The sequence below is a fragment of the Myotis brandtii genome, unplaced genomic scaffold, assembly GCF_000412655.1.
Source record: "Myotis brandtii unplaced genomic scaffold, ASM41265v1 scaffold69, whole genome shotgun sequence".
Taxonomy (NCBI): Eukaryota; Metazoa; Chordata; class Mammalia; order Chiroptera; family Vespertilionidae; genus Myotis; species Myotis brandtii.
In genome coordinates this window covers 34,735-55,040 of record NW_005370700.1, presented here as the reverse complement: position 1 = coordinate 55,040, position 20,306 = coordinate 34,735, and the positions used below count along the sequence as shown (strand labels likewise).

The 20,306-nt window shown below is 39.6% G+C and overlaps 1 protein-coding gene and 1 pseudogene across 2 annotated transcripts; both read left to right on the top strand.

Moving 5' to 3' along the window:
* Positions 1-130: 130 nt before the first annotated feature.
* SERPINB12 (serpin peptidase inhibitor, clade B (ovalbumin), member 12) lies at positions 131-16,803 on the top strand. Its single transcript, XM_005881784.2, has 8 exons — positions 131-154; positions 3,545-3,730; positions 6,493-6,627; positions 7,480-7,620; positions 8,907-9,024; positions 12,183-12,325; positions 13,451-13,618; positions 14,592-16,803. Exons 2-8 carry the CDS (start codon positions 3,563-3,565, stop codon positions 14,994-14,996), a joined length of 1,278 nt encoding a protein of 425 aa, XP_005881846.1. The 5' UTR covers positions 131-154; positions 3,545-3,562; the 3' UTR covers positions 14,997-16,803.
* Positions 5,134-5,620, top strand: LOC102248009 (annotated as a pseudogene). Its single transcript, XR_001359751.1, has one exon. The product of XR_001359751.1 is annotated as a guanine nucleotide-binding protein G(I)/G(S)/G(O) subunit gamma-5 pseudogene (transcript).
* Positions 16,804-20,306: the final 3,503 nt, after the last annotated feature.

Sequence of the window (20,306 nt, the reverse complement as noted above, 5' to 3'; positions counted from 1 at the left end):
TTAATCAATCAATAATAATTTGACTCTGACTTCCAAAAGGCAGTTGGGAAGGTGCCACTATGGGAGGGGCCAAGTTCATATATTTCCATTCCTGACAGGGTACAGATTGAAACTTACCTGGCCAGCTGTTAGCAGCAACTCTGAACGCAAGAAGGTAAATGCTAGCGTTGCCTAGTATCATTTTTAACAATAAACCACTGCATGGGAAAATTGTTTTAAATAATAGTAACCCAGAGTAGATTGGATTGATACTAAGAGATATGCTGTTTTTAGTTAGGCAACTGTCTTTTAAAAATGAGTAATTTGTTTTATGATGTTTTGAAGTTTTGGTAAATGTGGCAATACCTGTCAGGAAACATTAGCCATCATCTGTCACCTCCCTCAGTGCCCCCAGCACCTAGTCACATGTCAGATGTGTCTGGTTGATTTCTTAAAAATGCGGATGTTTGAATAATTTTAAAAAATCTTTACATACTTGGCAGATTGTATACTATGTTTTCACTAATTTCTGATATATAAAATGGTATAATATTTAGAATATCTGTATTTTAGATAATATGAGTTTACATTTCTCTCTGGCAACCTGAGATGGAAATGCTTTGATTAAATCTTTCACAAGTATTTCTTTGTGTTTAGATATTGCTTATCCTTTAGTTACTTATAATTAGGTTTGAAAATCAATTCCAACAGAATTGTGTCTATCTGTGTAAAGTTGAAATTTTATTCTTAGCTTATTAATAGCTTTGTAAAAATGGTGGAAATTTTAAGACATGAAATAGTTTTGGGATATGAAATTCACACTTAGAATAGTTTGGGTGGTTAGAAAATCTACTTAGTCTAACCTTTTACATTGTTACAATAAAGGAAACCATATTTTAGTAACTAAACTATTTCTAATAGAGTAGAAAATCAACCCAAAGTTGATCCCACTATGTAACATCTCTATTAATTACAGCTACCTGCAGAATGTATAGAGTCAATGGGAAATACGAATTATCACCTACTGTTTCAAATATTAGAATTATTTTTACTGAAAAAGGGGCAGATGATAGTAAATAAATCCATAAATATTAATGTTTTTATGCACCACTGTTTATATTCTTTACTAATGGGATATAAAGATGAGTAAAAAACATGGAACTTTCCCTCAACAGAATTATGCTTTCGAAGGAAAGACAGAAATATCAAAACAATTACCTTATAGACAGAATCATAAGGGAAATAGAAATATGAACATTTGTCTTTCATATACAGACAAATGAACATATATATGAATATAGATGCTATAATTGCAAGATGAGAAAGCACATGGAAAAATGAATGCAATGGATTTGCCAATATTGTGAAAGCAAAATGCAAATTTATTGTTCTGGTGGCTGACCTCATTACTGATATTCTGCCACCTGTACAATAAATTTGCATTTGAGAATCAAAATCCTTATTCTACCTTACTAGCGTTTAAATAATAAATCACTTAAGAAGTAGTACAGGCAAAAATATAACATTTTTATTAATATCAATGTGAGTTTTCACTTCTTTTTTTCTGAATGAAATTGTTCCTTAATGTCTTTCTGTATAGTATGGTTGGTAGGAGGTGGCATTGGGGACTGTGAATGCGTTATCTGCTCCAGATGGCAGCATGCTGCAGGAGGAGGAAGGGTGGCTTGGAAATCAGACTGAATGGACTGATTTGCACACCAGCTACCCCAAGTCATAGTTGGATATAAAATAAAGATAGTTTCTGACTTATGGGATTGTTCAAGAATTAGAGACAATATTTGTGAAATGCCAGGCACATTGTAGGCTCAAATTAAATAGTAACTATTATTATAAAGTTATTTATAATTGGGTTTTATTGATTTCTTGAGTTGAATGGATTTTTGAGGGACTTTATTATTTTGAAAGGTTATTTCAAGTCTGTTAAGGATATTTTCCAGTGTAGATTAAAGACATATGTGGCACATTTTCTAAAAAGGTACCTAATGTTACCTTTTTGAATTAAGTTTAATAGACTAAAAAATCTATTAAAGTGGGAAAATGTTAAAACCACTGTATACTGTTGAATTTTTCTTCTTGAGAGAGTGAGAGAGAAAGGGAGAGAGAGAGAGGGAGGGAGGGAGGGGAGAGAGAGAGAGAGAGAGAGAGAGAGAGATGGAGTTGTTGTTCCACTTATTTATGCATTCATTAGTTGCTTATTGTATGTGCCCTGACCGGGCATTGAACCTACAACCCTGGTGTATCAGGACAATACTCTCAATTGAACTACCTGACCAGGGCCAAAGCAATAACTATTTCTTAATGCTTGCTATGTGTCATATGTCTGATGATTAAAAACTCAAATAAAGGGGCTTACATTTCCATCTTGGAAATATACAATATCCATAGGCAAAAGACAAAAGACATTTTATTTGAGGGGGATAGGTCCAAAGTGAGATCTACTAGTATATAAAGTTGTCTTGATACTTATGGAATAGATTATTGGGATGGGGCTGGGGCAAGGGCTGTCCTAAGGGAAATCATTCCCTTACTTTGGTCCCATTACTTATGGTTCTACATTGTCAAGAGAAGCCAAATGACTTCTAAACCCTCAGCATCTTTCAACCCTCTATTACCTCTTGGACAATATCAAGGACTGATTAAAGTGCTTCAAGTCCTATAGGTTTCATATGGAATGAGTCAAAATGAGGTGAGAATGTTAACAAAGGACATGACCCATGACAATTTTTTTGTGTATATATTCTGCCATAGAAAATTCAGGGACAGTCCAGACAAATGTCTTAAGCAGAACCAAGAGAAGGAGGTGATTGAAGATTTCTTGGTTACTAACTTGACCATGGGGACATGGTAGCCTTTGAATTGATTTTACCTGAATAAAGGAAGTTCCACCATGAAGTGGGTAGAATTTTGCCCTCCAAAAGATGTGTTTAAGTCCCAATCCCCAGTAATGGTGAATGTGATCTTATTTGGAAATAGGGTCTTTGCAGATGTGGTCAACTTAAGATGAGGTCAAACTACTGGGTTAGGGTGGGCCTTAATCCAATGACTTATAGGAAAAGGGATATTTGGGTACACACACAGAAGACAGAAGGACAGACATATGTGAAGATAGAGGCAGAGATGATGGCTCTACAAACCAAGGCATGCCAAGGATTGCTGGCCACCACCAGCAGCCTGGGGAGAGGCACGAAGCAGATTTTCTCCAAGAGCCTCCAGAACGAACCAATCCTGCCAACACCTTGATTATGGACATCTGGCCTCCAGAACTGAGGGAGAATAAGTTCCTGTTGGTTAAGCCTCCTCGTTTGTGGTATTTTGTTATGGCAGCCTTAGCAAAAGAATCCACATCACTGAATAAAAATAGATCTCTATCTGTATTATTATCAATACTGACATCAACATCTATAGACCAGATGATGGTGACTTTATCTTCCAGGTTTTAATAGCTTACTAAATAACTGTATATGATTATATCTTGAGTATTTAAAATGAGAACTGTCTACCTATTTTTCTCTGATCATCATTTTCTCTTATTTGTTTGATTTAGGCTGTCATCAGTTTCAAGATGGATTCTCTTATTGCAGCAAACTCAAAATTTAGCTTTGATCTTTTTAAAGAGATAAGCAAAAATGATGGTGCTAAGAACATCTTCTTTTGTCCTCTGAGCCTCTCTGCTGCCCTTGGCATGGTCCGTCTGGGCGCCAGAAGTGACAGTGCACATCAGATCGACCGGGTACGGTTGCAGTAACTCTGGGTCCACTCTCAAAGCCAGACCCTAATCCCATTTTGGCAAGCCAAGCTGCCCACTGAACCCTGGACTTGCTCAGAGTCTTCATCTATATCCTTGCCTTGCTTCCTCTTCAATCCCACCATTCTTGGAGGCTCAATGAATCTTCAGTCTCCTTTATGGTATCTCTCCAACCTTACCAGTCTGACAGCTTTCCTGATTCATCTTATCTGTATCTGTCTGTCTGCATGTCTGTTGCTCTTTCTCTCTATAATTATTGATACCAATATTGCTAGCAATTTTTAATGTGTATGTGTTTTCTCTTTCATTCATTTTATTAAGTAAATATTTAGTAGGCACCAGTTTCATGTCCAGTGGCTAACGATCCCGGAGTCATTGACTCTCTTTCTCACTTCACATCAAATTTGTCAGAAAAGACAGGCTTTTTTTTTGAGATCTACCCAGAACCAGGTACCTCCCACCACCTCCCTGAGGTCTCTTCTAACCTGAATACAATTTCCTCAGGAATTTCCTGCTTCCACTGACAGTATTCTCCACCCAGCTCCCAGAAAGGTCTTTTGAACACCTAAGTCAGACCCGATTTCTTATCTGCTTAAAACCCCCTTTTTAATTTCACTAATGATAGAAGCCAGAGTCCTTACAATGGCCCATGAAGGTCTGGGGATCTGAATTCCAGGTAACTGGTGATACCACTTCTCCCCATCCCCCCCTCTTTCTCTCTCCAGCCATGCTGGCCTCCTGACTTCTTGGAAAGCCCAACCCTCTGCTGCCTTAGGGCCTGATGCATTCCCTTTGCTTGCCACAGATAACTGATCTATAACTTTCTCCTTCAGGACTTTGAGCAGTGTTTACCTACCTTGACCTTTCAATCTAACATTGCATCCTGGCCCCAATCCCTAAAGATTCCCTCTTATGGCTTTGCCACCCCTGCATTGCATTTTTTCATTTTCTAACATACTGCATACAGTAACTACTCACTACATGTATTGCTTTAAATATATATTGATTTCAGAGAGGAAAAGAAAAGGAGAAAGAGATAGAAACATCAATGATGAGAGAGAAAATTGATTGGCTGCTTCCTGCATGCCCCTATTGGGGATCGAGCCAGCAACCCAGGCATGTGCCTTTGACTGAATCTCTAACCCAGGATCCTTCAGTCTGCAGGCTGAGGCTCTATCCACTGAGCCAAGCTTGCTAGGGCTGTATTGCTTTTTGAATGTCCTACCCACTAGAATATAATGTCCTAGAGGGCAGACATCTTTGTCCTAGGACAATGCTTGGCTTATGGTAGCCACCCAATACCGATATGTAGAATGAATTAATGAAAGTGGCAAGAACAACTCCTCAGGTTGCTGCCCCGCCTTCTCACCCCGAGGACCCATGACCAGCGACCTGCTACCGACCAATCTGCCCGGCACTTACGTGCACCATGTCTGGTTCCTCCAGCGTCACTGCTATGGAGAAAGTGGTTCAACAGCTCTGGCTGGAGGCCGGGCTCAACTGCGTGAAGGTTTCCCAGGCAGCTGCAGATTGGAAACAATTCTGTCTGCAGAATGCTCAACATGACCCCCTGTTGACTGGAGTATCTTCAAGTACCAATCCCTTCAGACCCCAGAAAGTTTATTTCTTTTTGTAGTAAAATGAAATTTGAAAGTGTTCTAAACCACTTTTCTTGAACCGCTGAATATTCAAAGAGAGCTAAATCTGAAGCCTGTACAAAAAGCTTATCCTATAACATGTGCCATACTATACAGACTTCTGCTTTTGTCAGTCCTTAACACCTACCTCTCTGAATTTTCAAGAATTTCTATTTCACAAGAATGATTATTTTATATACACTGGGAGCAGCACACAAATAAAATATTTAGTATAAAAAGTAAAAAAAAAAGAACAACTCCCCAAATAAATTACAGGATCCTGAGGTTGGTCTTATACTTCCCTGGATCTGAACCTGACTGCTGTCCCTAATACAGAGGAGTGAATTCTTGGATTAAGGCAGAATGCATTTAGGGTCATTCTACTTTATTCATTTACTTTGATTTGGTATTATTTCTTTAGCAAAACTTAGCTTTAGAGTGTGGTTGGCATCATCCAGGCCAGGTTTCAGGTGTTTTTTCTCCAGACACTTTGGTGTCACCTGCCAGCAAACCTGGCCTCCTAACTTCCTGTGATGCTCTGGGCAACATGTCTTCTCCTGTCCTAGCTCACTTGATTGATTTGAAACTGTAGATCAGCACCTTCTAACATATATAGAATTTGAGCCATATATGTAATTTAAAAATCTTTAGTATCATACTAAAAATGTAAAAGGAAATAGGTGAGACTAATTTTAATAATACATTTTATTTAACTCAAAACATCCAAAATATTATACCAACAATTAAAAATTTAAATGAGATATTTTACCTTCTTTTTTTTCATACGAAGTCTTCAAAATCTGGTGTGTATTTTCAAAGTTAATTCAGACTGGTCAATAGCCACAGGTGACAGTCTCAAGAATACCTGATCCTCTTTTAATTTAGTCATGTTCATTCCTACATGTCCTAAGGGGGGGGTGGGTAGCATTCAGTTGACCTCCCCTCCAGGAGGACATTTCTTTTGATTTGGGATGTTTCTTTAAACTTTTGTTGATTGTTTTGTTGGACTATGTAATCATTGTCATAGTCACATCATTAAAATGTTTCTGAAGCTCTTCAGACTTTGAGCTGTTCCTATTGTCTGAAAGGCCTCGTGCCATCATCACGCAGGTACTCCACTTCGATGAACTTTCCCAGGAGAAAACCAAAGCACCAGACCCCTGTCTGAAATATAAAGAGCAGAAGGCGCTGGCTGACAGCCCTCCGGAAGGGCAGAAAGGAGCGACCAAGTCTTCAACCCCACAGGTGAGCTACCCATAAACTCCTGCTCCTCGTCTTCACAAGCCATTCATGCTGGCTGTGGTGCTGATGGTTGCTTATCCCCACACATTATGTCCTGGCCATCATCCACAGCTCCAATAACAGCAATAACCCCACATGACCCACGATTCCTATCGTTTATGTGTCTTATACATTCTTGGCGGTAAGCCACTTTCCTAAAGAGTAGAATCTAGTACAGTGATGGCGAACCTATGACACACGTGTCAAAGGTGACACGCGAACTCATTTTTTTTGTTAAATGGCATTTAAATATATAAAATAAATATAAAAAATATAAGTCTTTGTTTTACTATGGTTGCAAATATCAAAAAATTTCTATATGTGACACGGCACCAGAGTTAAGTTAGGGTTTTTCAAAATGCTGACACGCCGAGCTCAAAAGGTTCGCCATCACTAGATTCTAGTATCTTCTATTCAAAGCCATTCTACTCACCTACTTTTACAGACCACAGCTCCCCAGGATGGAGCCTGGTTGAGGATGAAGGGCAGTAAGGGGAGGAGGGATTAGCTGTGGGATTTTTACTCTTCCCCTCCCCCTTTTGCCTGTTTTGTTTCCAGCTGAAATCTGTATTGACACACACAATTTTTATTGGTTGTCCCATAACCAGGAGTAGGAATTACATATCCCTCCACCTTAAAAGGCTTAAGAGGAAGGTGCAGAGAAGATTGTCTCCAGATGTATTCTTCATGGATGGTTTTCCACTGGGACCTCTCTGCTCTCCTCCTTCCTCTCTTCTTCTCATCTTGCTCCCCTACATGGTAACAAAGCCAATTTGCTTTGAACTGGCTAAGACCACATTTTGTTTCTTTTGTTAGGTGGAGTCTTCAAAGGATGAGAATGAACTTCTCAGTTGCTACTTTGGGCAGCTTCTCTCCAAACTAGATAGGATCAAATATGATTACACCCTGAGTATTGCTAACAGGCTTTATGGAGAGCAGGAATTTCCAATCTGTCCGGTGAGTTGGGCAAGAACGGTGTTTAGAGCTATCATGGAGCATACTATCTACAAATCACCGGCCATCTGGAACACAGACCTCGTTGACAGGTTGTGCACTGTGGACTGGTGGGATGTCCAGGACCCACCTCCTCTCTCATGGCTTCTGTGGCCCTCCTCCCAGTTCTCAACTTGAGCAGTTTACGAGGCTTCTTGTGAGTGGGCTAGAGTGGGTGGAAAGAGGGTCATAGGTCTAATAGCCTTCAGAACACGTGTGAGTTTGATAATGCTGTTTTCTCTTTCCCAATCAAGGTGCCTGGTAGCTGCACTTGGTAGCTCCTCTTCCTGTTGTCCCTCCTACCCCTGCCTTCTAAGGCACTTCCCTAAAATCACCTTTGGTGCCACCATCAAGCCCCCGCCTCCCTCCAACCCCCTGCCCCTAGAAATTGTACTCACTGAAGGAGCAGAGCAGGGTAGCGGAAGGAGACTGTATTTGGAGTCAAAAGGCACCTGTCTTTGTGGCTACACTGCTTTGTCCCTAGAACAAGTTTCATCTGAATCTGGACTTCAGTTTCCTCTGTCACCACTAGAAGGAGCCATATACAAGGCACTAAACATGAGGGGAGTGACCAATGGCAAATATGCCACACAGCCTAGGGCTGGCCTAGAAAGGGAGAGGCAGCCTACTTGGACCAAAATAAGTAGTTTTCTCACAATGGAAATTAGATTCTACATGCTGTTTTATTGAAAATCTGGCTTTATTGAGATATAAATTCATATATCATACAGTTACTAATAAAAATGTACAAATTGATGATTTTGGTATATTACATTATTAATTAAAAAAATTGTAGATCTATAACAAAAATGTCCACTTTAATAATTTTAAATATACAATTCAATGGCATTAATTATATTCACAATGTTGCATAATCATCACCCTATTCTAAAACTTTTTTATCGTTTCAAACAGAAACTCATTCAGCAGTTTTAATTTTTTGAAATAGAAGCATTTTACAGCTAAGTTGCTCAAGATGCTTGATATTTATCTTGTGATGTTTCCACAAATGGAATGTCCAAATACAAGGCTATCTGGTAGGAGAGCCTTGTGCCATTATAACTAGGGACTGCCCCATAACCAAGCATTCTAGGTTTGAAACTGTCACTGCAGCAGCTGAAATGTCTGGCTTATCAGGACTGGGGTAGACAGAGACTGACACGCATCCAGTTTGAGTGACGAGGCACATGACTGCTTCACTCCTAACTATTAGCATAATGATATGATTTCCATTTGTTCTAATTTAACAGGAGTACTTAGATGATGTGATTCAATTTTATCACACAACGATCGAAAGTGTTGACTTCCGGAAAGACACTGAAAAGTCCAGACAAAAGATTAACTTCTGGGTTGAATCTCAATCTCAAGGTAAGAAAGACCAAACGTGTTGTAGCTGGTATTCCTTCCCATTTAAAAGCAAACAGCTCAGGCCAGCTTTTCACATTGCTCATCTGTTCGGGACCAGATGCTTACAGGTGTGGACTGGGCCCAAAGCTTCTTTCGAGCGCGTCAAACAGTTAAAATGCGTAGGTGCTATAGTTACTGTCGCTTCTCTACTCCATCATAAAGGTGATGTGCTTTTCTTTCAGCCAAGCACAGGGTCAGCAGGACGTTAACTCTTTCCATTTCTTTTAAAGGGTCAGTAAAAAGATTGTGAAGAGAATATAGTTATTCATAAGGACATGGAAATAATAAAATCCTTCTTCTTATCAACTTTTCACTAGAAATAAGTGTTCTGAGCGAAGGGGAATTTTCAGATAGTGATGAGTGGTGAACATTTGAGATCAACATGGATGGCATTATTTTTTAATATGAAACTCCCTTTCCAACTTCATCCAGCTCCCAGCAAAATGGAAGTCTCTGAAAGGACTGTATAAACACGGGGCTCTCAAAGCAGCCCCCCACCCTGTCATATTTAAATACAATTGGCCTCCCTGCCTCGCTTGCTGGCAGCCCAGTCATCAAACACACTTGCCTGGCTGCCAATCCTCAGCCATGACCCCTCTGAGCATTGATCTCCATCTACCCTCTACTCTTTATTGTCCTCCTTCTAATGTTTTCTTCAATGTAAGCCATTTCTATGGCTATTCCAAAAAACATATAAATGGTACTACTTTGGAATAGTATCAAGTCCTTGTGTATTGCCCATCTCTTACACTTGTGCTTAACTTGGCAGAGTACAGGGTTCTTCACTGCTGTGATGTTTGCATTAAAGCAAAACAGAAACTGCACAAAACTGGGGCTGATTGCAGCTCAATTGCTCAAAGGACTTTGGTGTTGATGACCTTTCTGGTTCTCAGTAGCCACATCTGTAAAATGATGGAGTAGGAATGAGAAGACGTCTTACCACCATAAAATTTCATAATTTGTATTTTCTTTAGTAAATGGAACCCACAATTTCACACTCTAAATAGTTTCTCCTCATAGGTTCTATAATGCTATAAATGCTTTCATTATAATTTAGTGTTTTCTTTGATACTGTTGATCACTCTCATTTTTTGAACCACACCAGTGTTTTCAGCACTAAATGTTCATTTGCCTATAGAATCAAAACTCATCTTCCCTCTAAAATATCCACTGATATTGGAGTTTGTCTGTCATATTAGAAATATTTGGGACCCCATTTCTTGAACTTACAATACCTAACTTACAACAAAATAATTTAGCATATTTAAAAACTATTCTTTAATTGAGCTATAGGGAGTTTCAAACCTGCAATAGCTATTTTAGTGTGTTATATTTACTTATTATTAATATACAAAGTAACATTGCCTTAATAAGAACCCTCCCAAGTGTAGAACTTTTTCAGAATTGATTTACACGATGAACTAAGAACAAAAGAAAGCTAGAGAAGGTTTAAGACAGGGAGTGTGTCTTTAATTTTTTTTAATGTTTTTATTTATTTTAGAGAGAGGAAGGAAGAGGGAGAGAGAGAAACATCGATGTGAGAGAGAAACATCAATTGATTGTCCCCTGCATGCCCCATACTGGGGATTGAGCCCAAAACCTGGGCATGTGACCTGACTGGGAATCGAACTGGTGGACCTCTCCAAGAATGGGAGGATGTTCAACCACCTGAGCCACACCAGTCAGGGCAGGGAATGTATCTTTTAAAAGACATCTCTGATTATAGGCTGGAGAACAGTTTAGAAGTAGACAAGAGTGGAGATGGTGAGAGGTGGATGGATTTGAGAGATATTAAGATATAGACCAGAAGGATTTTACCAAATACTTGGATAGATGATGGATTGTTTAATGAGAGTCAGAGTCATCAGGAATGACCCATAACACTAACACGAAATCTTAATTTCTCAAAATGAAAAGCAGAGTCTATGAGCCCAAATAAAGAAATCACCTTTCTGACATGCCATTCATGTCACCTTATAACAATATAAAATATTTTAATTTACTTTTTCAAGTAAAGATTTTCCTACCTGGGAATATGCCCTATCCTCTCCCTATCTCCAGTCTTCCTCACACTGGCTTAGGGCTGGGGTGCTCCTGCCTGGCCTTTCTTGGGGGGAATAACCTAACTTCAAAATTATTTGTCTTCACTTCTTTCACATGCCACAAAAAATTTCCCATACCTTTAAGGTTCCACTTAATTGCCAAGAGGAAACACTTTAGATTAAGGCATGAATGTCTAGTTTCTCTTAAGTTACTTAACTCTCCCAGAGTATTTGAAATATCTATGGTGACAAAATAATGTATTATTATGAGATTTAAGTGGAAATCTTCTTAAGGTGCTCAGGCCTAGGCATGCATTCCAGTAATGGTACTGTTGATTTGCTATTTTGAGGTAGAAAAGGTTGTGTACTAAAAATGAACTATTGCCTGATAGTATGGGATTTTCCTGTCTGTCTTAGGGCTGTGCTATTGTGGAAGGAGGCCCAGCATTGAACCAAGAATGGGAAGGTCCAGGGACTTATCTCAGTCAGCTTCCCTGCTTTTTGGCTGTGTGGCCTCAGTCTTCATGAGCTATGGTTTATTATACTATAGAGAAAAGGATAGCAATATCTACTTTTCATGGCTGGTGTAGGATGGAATGAGGGAGGGCATGTGAAAGTCTCTATAAGATAGGTTTTATATCATTGGTGCGTACATTTATGTGCATTTTTGTTTCTGCATAAGCATATGCATGCTGCTGTGATGAGTGCTTGAGACAGGAAGTTTATACAAGAGCTTGTTTTCTCAAGGATGTGATAATATAATCAGGCAGCAGGATAAGGGCATAAGATGTCTGATGCCAAGTTTCCACCACAGTGATAGAGAGAACCAGAAAACTGCCCTTAGTTACAGGGCTCTGAATTAGATGCTCCTCCCACCACTCCCAACCTTACTTCTACTCCTTCCCCACCCAGGACTCTGAGTGGTTTAATTTCCTTGGGTTAGTTCTTGAATGAAACACTCTCTAGCCTTGGGCATGTTAAGCTGCATTAAGAAACAAATCTGTCTATATGAATACTTTTGATACAATTCATATTTAAGATATTCTCTGGAATTTTTAAAAATTTTTTTTTTTTTAGGTAAAATCAAGGAACTCTTCAGCAAGAATGCCATTAATAATAGGACTGTCCTGGTGCTGGTGAATGCTGTTTACTTCAAGGCCAAATGGGAAAAATACTTTGAAGTTAAAAACACAGTTGATGTACCTTTCTCTTTAAGTGAGGTACTATATATTAGAGCATGTATGTGGTTTCTAATGATTCCACTCACAGTTTCCACTAAGAATGGTTTGTAATATGTATACTCAACTTTAAAGCTTAGACCTCTGGGTTACAGCTTACATTTATAATAAGAACACTTTTGCTATTAACAAAAATCATTATCTGGAGATAATTGAGCTTGTCTTTCTTCCTTCCTTCCTTCCTTCCTTCCTTTCTTTCTTTCTTTCTTTCTTTCTATCTTTCTTTCTTTCTTTCTTTCTTCTTTCTTTCTTTCCTCTTTCTCTCTTTCTCTCTTTCTTTCTTTTTGTGTCAGACACTGCACTGAGCATTTTCTATTTGTTATTTCATTTGTTCCCTCAAATCACCTTATGAAAATAGGTGTTATTGTTATTATTCCCACTAAGGAGCCGAGGGGAAAAAACCACAAAGGTTAAGTTATGTAGCCAAATCCATGCATTAGGATTCACATCTGTGTTTGCCTGAAAAACCCATGTTCTAAACCACCCAGCTGTAGAATAGGAGGAAGGGAAAAGTCAGACCCAGCCTAGCACTTGTTAGCTGGATCACTGTCAAGGGCTTCATGTCCTCATCTGTAGATTGCTAGTCCTCCCACCCCCATACTGTGAGCTTGTCTGAGGTTTGAGGTGTCTGGGGCTGTGCCCTTGCCTCTGATGAAAGTCCATGGAACAGGTATTGTTATTTACTATGTAGATGATTATCATTTAACCAAGGTTCCCATTGGCCCTGCAGTGGGGTCATTCAGTCCAGCTCAGACAGGGGGTCGAGTGAGGCCATGAAGCTGGGGTAGTGAGATATGAAAGAGAGAGAGAGCTGCAGGGCTTGTTTCTGCTGGCTAGGCTGTGAGTAGGTACCAGGATAGACAAGCTACCAATAAATGGTTTTGGGAGTTGAATAATCCATTAAAACCACAGGAGGAGAACGTGTTGGCAAAGTAAGGGCCTGTGGGCAGATGACTCTTAGGTTGGGTCACTGGTGTGGCTCAGAACTTCTGGGGAAGACCCTGCTCAACTTAATGGACCCCTGTTTTCACAGAAGGTGGGGACCATGTGAGTTTGTAAGCTTATCATGGCAGTCCTGTGACCTTCTACCTTGTTCATTCACTGCAGAATGAGAAGAAGACTGTGAAGATGATGAATCAAAAGGGTATGTTTAAAATAGGCTTCATAGAGGAGGTGAATGCACAGATCCTTGAAATGCCATACACCAAGGGCAAGCTCAGCATGTTTGTCCTCCTGCCGTCTTGCTCTGCAGATAACCTGAAGGGCCTACAGGAGGTAAAGCTTCATTTTCCTGTCTCTCCAAAATGTTTCATTATAGATCTTAGGAGAGCAGCCCCATCTACCATCTACCTCCTGAGGCAGGGTGGTATCTGAGCTGTCCGAGATAAGCAAATCATATATAAGAATCTGAATTTGCTGACCTATTTATTCCTCACTTGTTTGGAAAAGAACAAATGCCAAACATGTAGGCTAGGGCTTTCCTCTCTAATCCCATTTTTCTCTCTGGAATTGTATTTTCCAGATCACCGAATCTGGATGGCAGTAACTTGAGAATTGCTACAGATAAGATAGCTTTTCCTTTTCCCTGAACATCCCAACTGCTGGCCTCTCACTCAGACTATTTTGCCATAGCTCAGTTAAAGATGCTTTAGCTGAATCCTGCTTCGGGATGCCTGTGCTTGGACAGGAGTGGGGATGCTGATACTGGAATAGATTGTGTGTGAGGTGGGAATTAATAAAACCTGGGGAGCTCAACTACACATCCTGTAGGTAAAGAGATAGAGACAGAGGGAGAGAGAAACAGAGAGAAACACTGGATAGTAATTATAATATTAACCATTATCCAAAATGTATTATGTGTCTGTACTATGTTAAGTATTTTAAATACATAATTTTGTTGAATCCTTGAGGAGCCTGATGGTATTATCTCTGTTTTATAGAAGAGATTAAACTTCCAATGTCAAGGCTTGGTCATGCTCACCCAACTTAATCAACTGAGCTTTGCTGAGCTTTGAATACTTGTCTGTCAGACCTTCCAAAACACTGAAACTCAAGTTGTTCTGTAACTTCTAAAGAGAAAAGAGATTTGCTTGGAGGAGTTTTAAATGAAATCAGAGTAGTTTGAGGTGTAGGAAAAGACCTTGAACATTGTTACTATCATTGAGTAGACTTGGGCCCTGAGAAGTAATTGGGGTATTCTTTGCAGGCTCATAATCTGACCCTTAATATTGTTTTCTTCATCTTGCAGCTTGAAAGGAACATCACTTATGAAAAAATAGTGGCCTGGAGCAGTTCAGAAAATATGTCAGAAAAAAGAGTAGCTGTCTCCTTTCCCCAGTTCACCCTGGAAGACAGCTATGAGCTCAACTCTATTCTCCAAGACATGGGCATCACGGATGTCTTTGATGAAAAGAAGGCTGATCTTACTGGAATCTCTCTACATCCCAGTTTGTACCTGTCGAAAGTTGTCCATAAAACCTTTGTGGAGGTGGATGAAAATGGCACCCAGGCTGTCGGAGCCAGTGGGGCTGTGGGCAGTGTAATGTCTGCACCATCCTGGGAGACCTTTAATGCTGATCACCCTTTTCTCTTTTTCATCAGACACAACAAAAACCAAACCATTTTCTTCTATGGCAGGGTCTGCTCTCCTTGAAAGGGGCACAGTGTCTAGTACCTGGGATCTGGAAGAAAATGACAATGTAATCTTCCCATAGCATAATGTGGGCATTTTTTGCTAATATCTAAAGCTGATGGAATTTCATCACAGTGTCATGCTCCCTTCTTCCAGCTTTTGTCCTGGGTGTGTCCTGCTCTTTTTCTCAACCTGTAGTTGACTTTCGTCTAAATCCCTTAGTATTGAAGAACCCTTGCTCCCTCTTTCACCTCTCACCACCTCGAGCTTTCAAGCATATAAAAAAATTCACCCTCTGGACCTGAAGGTCAACATCATTGAGAATGATATTGACTTTAAGTTACCTACCTCCTTTTGAGGGAATCGTGAAAGTTCAAATCATTAGACCACTTCTAGGAAATGGCAAACTCAGAAACCACTTTAACATGGGTGACAAGAGAAAATGTTTAAATGGAATGTATTTTGGAAACTCAGCTCTGTTTCTATGGCAGTTAAAATTTCGGTGCACTGGGCAAGATGCATCTTCCTCTTCCATCTTCTATTTCCCAAAGATGTCCTGTAAGAGGCTTCTCACTTAGGAGGAAGGAGGGCTTGGGGGTGGATTTCAGTGAGAGCTCAAAGTTATAAAAGTATATCAACCAGCATTCATTTTGCACAGAGAATTTGTCTTGTGAATTTGACATTGACCCAGGAGAGTGGCAAGTGAATTTAAAAGAGATTAGTCTCAGTTTTCCTCATTGAGTCTCTGAGGCTATCATCATGAAGCACTGCTCTCTGTCTCTTCTGCACCCTCTTCCCTTACTTAGAGCATTCTCCTAAATACCCATCATGAGGTGGGGGAGGGAGCACTTTTCACTGTGGAAAGTTGGGGTCCTCATCCCCCTCTCTGTACTCTGCTCACATGAACCTATTTGTCCACCCAAAGGTCTCAGGCCTGGGCCTGGGCATGATGCACGTGGAATCTCTTGTCAGGAAGGCCACTGGCTCCATATCCAGCTCCAATCTACTGAAAGCCCGATGTCTGAGTATTTGACTTCAGGACCCGGGACCTTTGTTCTCTGATGTGTCAGTTTGAGTTCTTGATCTCTGCCTTAGCTGAACGCTCTGGAATGACCCTGACATGTCTCAGTCTTTTTTCTGTGAAGGTGAACTTCTGGCCCCACTTCCCTGCCCTGCCTTATATCCATCTTCTTCCCAGTTGCCACCGTGTTGGTTACGTGTGGTGGTAGCAGTTTTTGCAGGTGAAGGTAGTTTAACTTCACATGCTTTCATGCTGCTCCACCCACCCAAATTTTCTTCCACACTGGCAATTTCTTTGTGCTGTGAGAGTCAAGTTCCATGTTCTTCATGCAGGCTGCAGATAATCAAAGTTTGTTTATGGCATTAAACATTTTCTCATTGGAAATATGAGGCAGTTTAAGGCAGCTCTTGCAAGTCCTTTATCCATAATTCACATCCCATGGATCAAATTTATCTCAGATAATCAAATACTTAGTGTCTCCTGTGGTCCCTTTTGGGGCTGATGATCTTGAAGGCTGATTCCACACTGACCTGCATCATCGCTGGACACTGAGCTGGATAATCATAACCTACAAATAGGCTTGGAATTGTCTGGCATTGTTTACATTCTTATCTTCTTTGGTGAAAAAAATCTTCCTATTTGTATTGTGATTTCTCAAAATTTTAATCCCAAGGGGAAAATATATCTGTTTACAAAAATGAGAAAGAGTGAGATTCTTACATCTTTCTGTAAATTAGTAAATGCATTCTTTATGCAACATTGATTGATTAAAATGTTCCTTCTGAATGAATAAAAGCACTTTTGTCATTAAAATATGTATAATGTATTACCAACTGACTTTTTAGTGATATAAATCTAACTTAAAATTTTTTCATTAAAAATATAGAAGTACACAATATTTAAAACTAACAATTCATCTATTATGTAGGAAAGATATATCTTGTGCTACACAAATTCTTACAACTTTACACCATAATTACACATGGAAGCATACAAAAACAGATGAAAACTCACAATTCTGAAACCTAAGAGATAGCCCTGGCTACTATGGCTCAGTTGGTTGAATGTTGTCCATGCACTGAGAGGTCAATAGTTGATTCCCGATCAGGGCACATGCCCAGGTTATGGGCTAGATCCCCAGTGGGGGTGCACAGGATGCACATCTTTCACTAATGTATTTCTATACTTAATATTTAATTTAAATATCCTCATACTTTCTCTCTCCCTCCCACTTTCTCTCTCTCTCAAATTAATACAAAATATATTGAAAAATAAAACCTAAGAATCAATGAACAATCAAAATGTGGAAGAAATTTTTGCTGACTACAAATTAATGGGGCTGGACGGAAAGGTCTAATTGAGGAGCTACCTGTGTGGCAATCTGTCTTGTGTTCCTACCACGACTGCCTTCCCGAATTCAGAAACACAAGATCTCTGCCAATCAAAATTCTGGAATCCATTTCTCTGCTTTGCACTTGCTGCTGTTTCCTAGCCTCTGTCTTTCTTAGTAGTCTGTTTTTTTTCAAGTATGACTCAGAGGAAGGTGAGACAGTCATTGGCACTTTCCCACTCTAGGCAGTTTAGTCATCACAAGTAATGTATTTTTTTGTGGGACAAAGACAGAAAGAACTCTGGAGGTAATGTTTGGGTTTGCATATTTCATCTGCTCTCTTTGTTTGGAATGTCAGGGTCAGGCCATACATGGAGAAATGCCTGACCCTGACATTCCAAACAAATACTCTAGACGGGAGCCTATGGGGCTGTGGGAATTATGCTCAAAATGACTCTTCAATCTTTTCACACCAACAAGACTGACACTCCAGTAAGGCAGGCAGAGGCAGGAGATCACACAAATCAGCAGGCTGCCATAACTGCAAGAAAACCAACCGGAGCATGAAACTCTGGGGAGTGAACTCCTCCATGACTACTGCAAAGTTCCTTCCATCCAGCAATGTTGCAGGACAAGCCAGGCAACATAGAGTTCAAACAATTGATTTATGCTGACTAGGCAACAGGTTCTCTACTACTCTTTAATTCACAGGCCCAGGACATTCTGTTTTATTTTAACCCAAGTCCTCCTTATGATTTCACATATCATCTAATGCATGCCTATCTCCCCTTCCTGCTCCTCCCAGTTTGTCCTGGAGCTGGATAATCCAGAACACTTGTTGCATCATCCCTGATGCTGTTTACTTCTTTTGCATGTCCAGTATTGTTTTATTACGTTGTCGTTAACCTGCGCGGAGGTCCTGTAACTGGGGCATCAGGATGAGGAAGATGTGCAGTTGCCTCAGTGGGTTGGTTCCTTTGTTCCACAGTTGAATGCCAACTTCATCCACATTACTCACGTTGTATTCTTGTTTTCCCCAGTCCACTGTCTTATTCTTTTCTCTTACTCAACAACAACAACAACACTAAATTTATCCCACATATGCCCACTGTTCACCAATGTATTCGCTATAATCAATATATAATTTAAATATTCTCATACTCTAATACCCATTTCCATTCTAAATAATGTTATCCATGATATGCATCAAACAATGTTTTAGCTACAGATGGGTGAGGAGGATTTAAGAATCCAGGACAGAAAGAACCCTGGAGCAGTGTTTGGATTTGTATATATATATATTTAAAAATATATTTCATTGAGTTTAGAGGGGAAAGGAGAGAGGGAAAGAGATAGAAACATCAATGATGAGAGAGAATCATTGATTGGCTGCCTCCTGCACGCCCCCTACTGGGGATCGAGCCTGCAACCCAGGCATGTGCCCTTGGCCGGAATCAAACCTGGGACCTTTCAGTACGCAGGCCGACGCTCTATCCATTGAGCCAAACCAGCTAGGGCTGGATTTGTATATTTTATCCACTCTCTTTGTAGAAGAAATACACAATAGTGGGGCTGACAGAAACCTGTGCAAACCCTTTGTTGACGCACATAGTTTTTGAACACATCAATCCATATCCAAGGTTAAATAAATGGGTAAGAACTTTAGGGTTGTGAAAAAAATAGTGTCAAATAAGGAAGGAATACATCATGGTACAGTGGGGCCTTGACTTAGGAGTGTCCCGACTAACGAGTTTTTTGAGATACCAGCTGTCTCTCTGCCGATTTTTTGCATTGAGTTGACAGAGTAATTTGAGTTAACGAGCTCCTTAACGAGCTCCTTAATGTGCTTGGTCTCCGAACGAATTAAACTCGTAAGTCAAGGCCCCACTGTATAGACAAAAAGTGAGATTTCAGAAAAAGATTTATGGCAAGAATTAGAAGATCAATAAGATTTAAAATGCAACAGCAGAATTTAAATAGATTTTATAGGCAATAAAGCTGCAAAACTGATGCACTGGAAAATTTAGTTATTGATGCGGGTCTCTCTTAAAATGTATAGGGAATAATAGGAGGGCAATTGTAGATACAAAGAGAAAACACAAAGTAAATCCAAGAATTATGGTGTTTCTGAGAAAGGAAGCAGATTAATTGGCATGAAATCAATAATCAAAGATATAATTAAAAAAATTTCTTAACTTGGATAGTCACCTGATTACACTGATTTCCAATAAATATAAGCAAAAGTAGACATCCTAGAAACTTTAAAAAATAAAAGATTGAGAAAATAATTCTGTTAACATTTGGGCAAAAAGAAAATTTACTTAAAAGGTTAAACAATTAACCCAGCTGTGTGGCTCAGTTGGTTGTACATCGTCCCATATACCAAGAGGTTGCCGGTTCGATTCCAGGTTAGGGCACATGCTAGGGTTTTGGGCTTTATCTCCAGTGTGGGGTGTGTAGGAAGCAGCCAATCAATGATTGTCTCTCATCACTGATGTTTCTATCTCTCTCTCTCCCTTCCTCTCTGAAATCAATAAAAATGGATCAACCGAAGGACTTGTATGCATGCATATAAGCATAACCAATGGGCGAAAGATACTGGAAGGTAGGGGAGGTTGGGGGAAGGTCAAGGGGGTAAAAAAGAGGTAGGGGAGGCCGGGGGAAGGTCAAGGGGGTAAAAAAGAAGACATATGAACTACTCTTTGCAATACTTTAAGCAATAAAACAAAATTTAAAAATATACATATATTTTTTAAAATAAATAAAAACATTTAAAAAAGGATAAACAATCAGATGTGCCTCCGATGTTTGTGTTAAATTTCTGGAGAAAATAAAGCCTAGTGTACAAGTTTGAGGGGGAAATAAAGGGTGTCCCAAAATTCACGCAAGAAGTAATTTTGATGGAAAACACAGGTTTATAATTAAAAATTGTAAATTTTTTATTGATTCATAAAGTATACAGTATAGGGTTATGTATGGA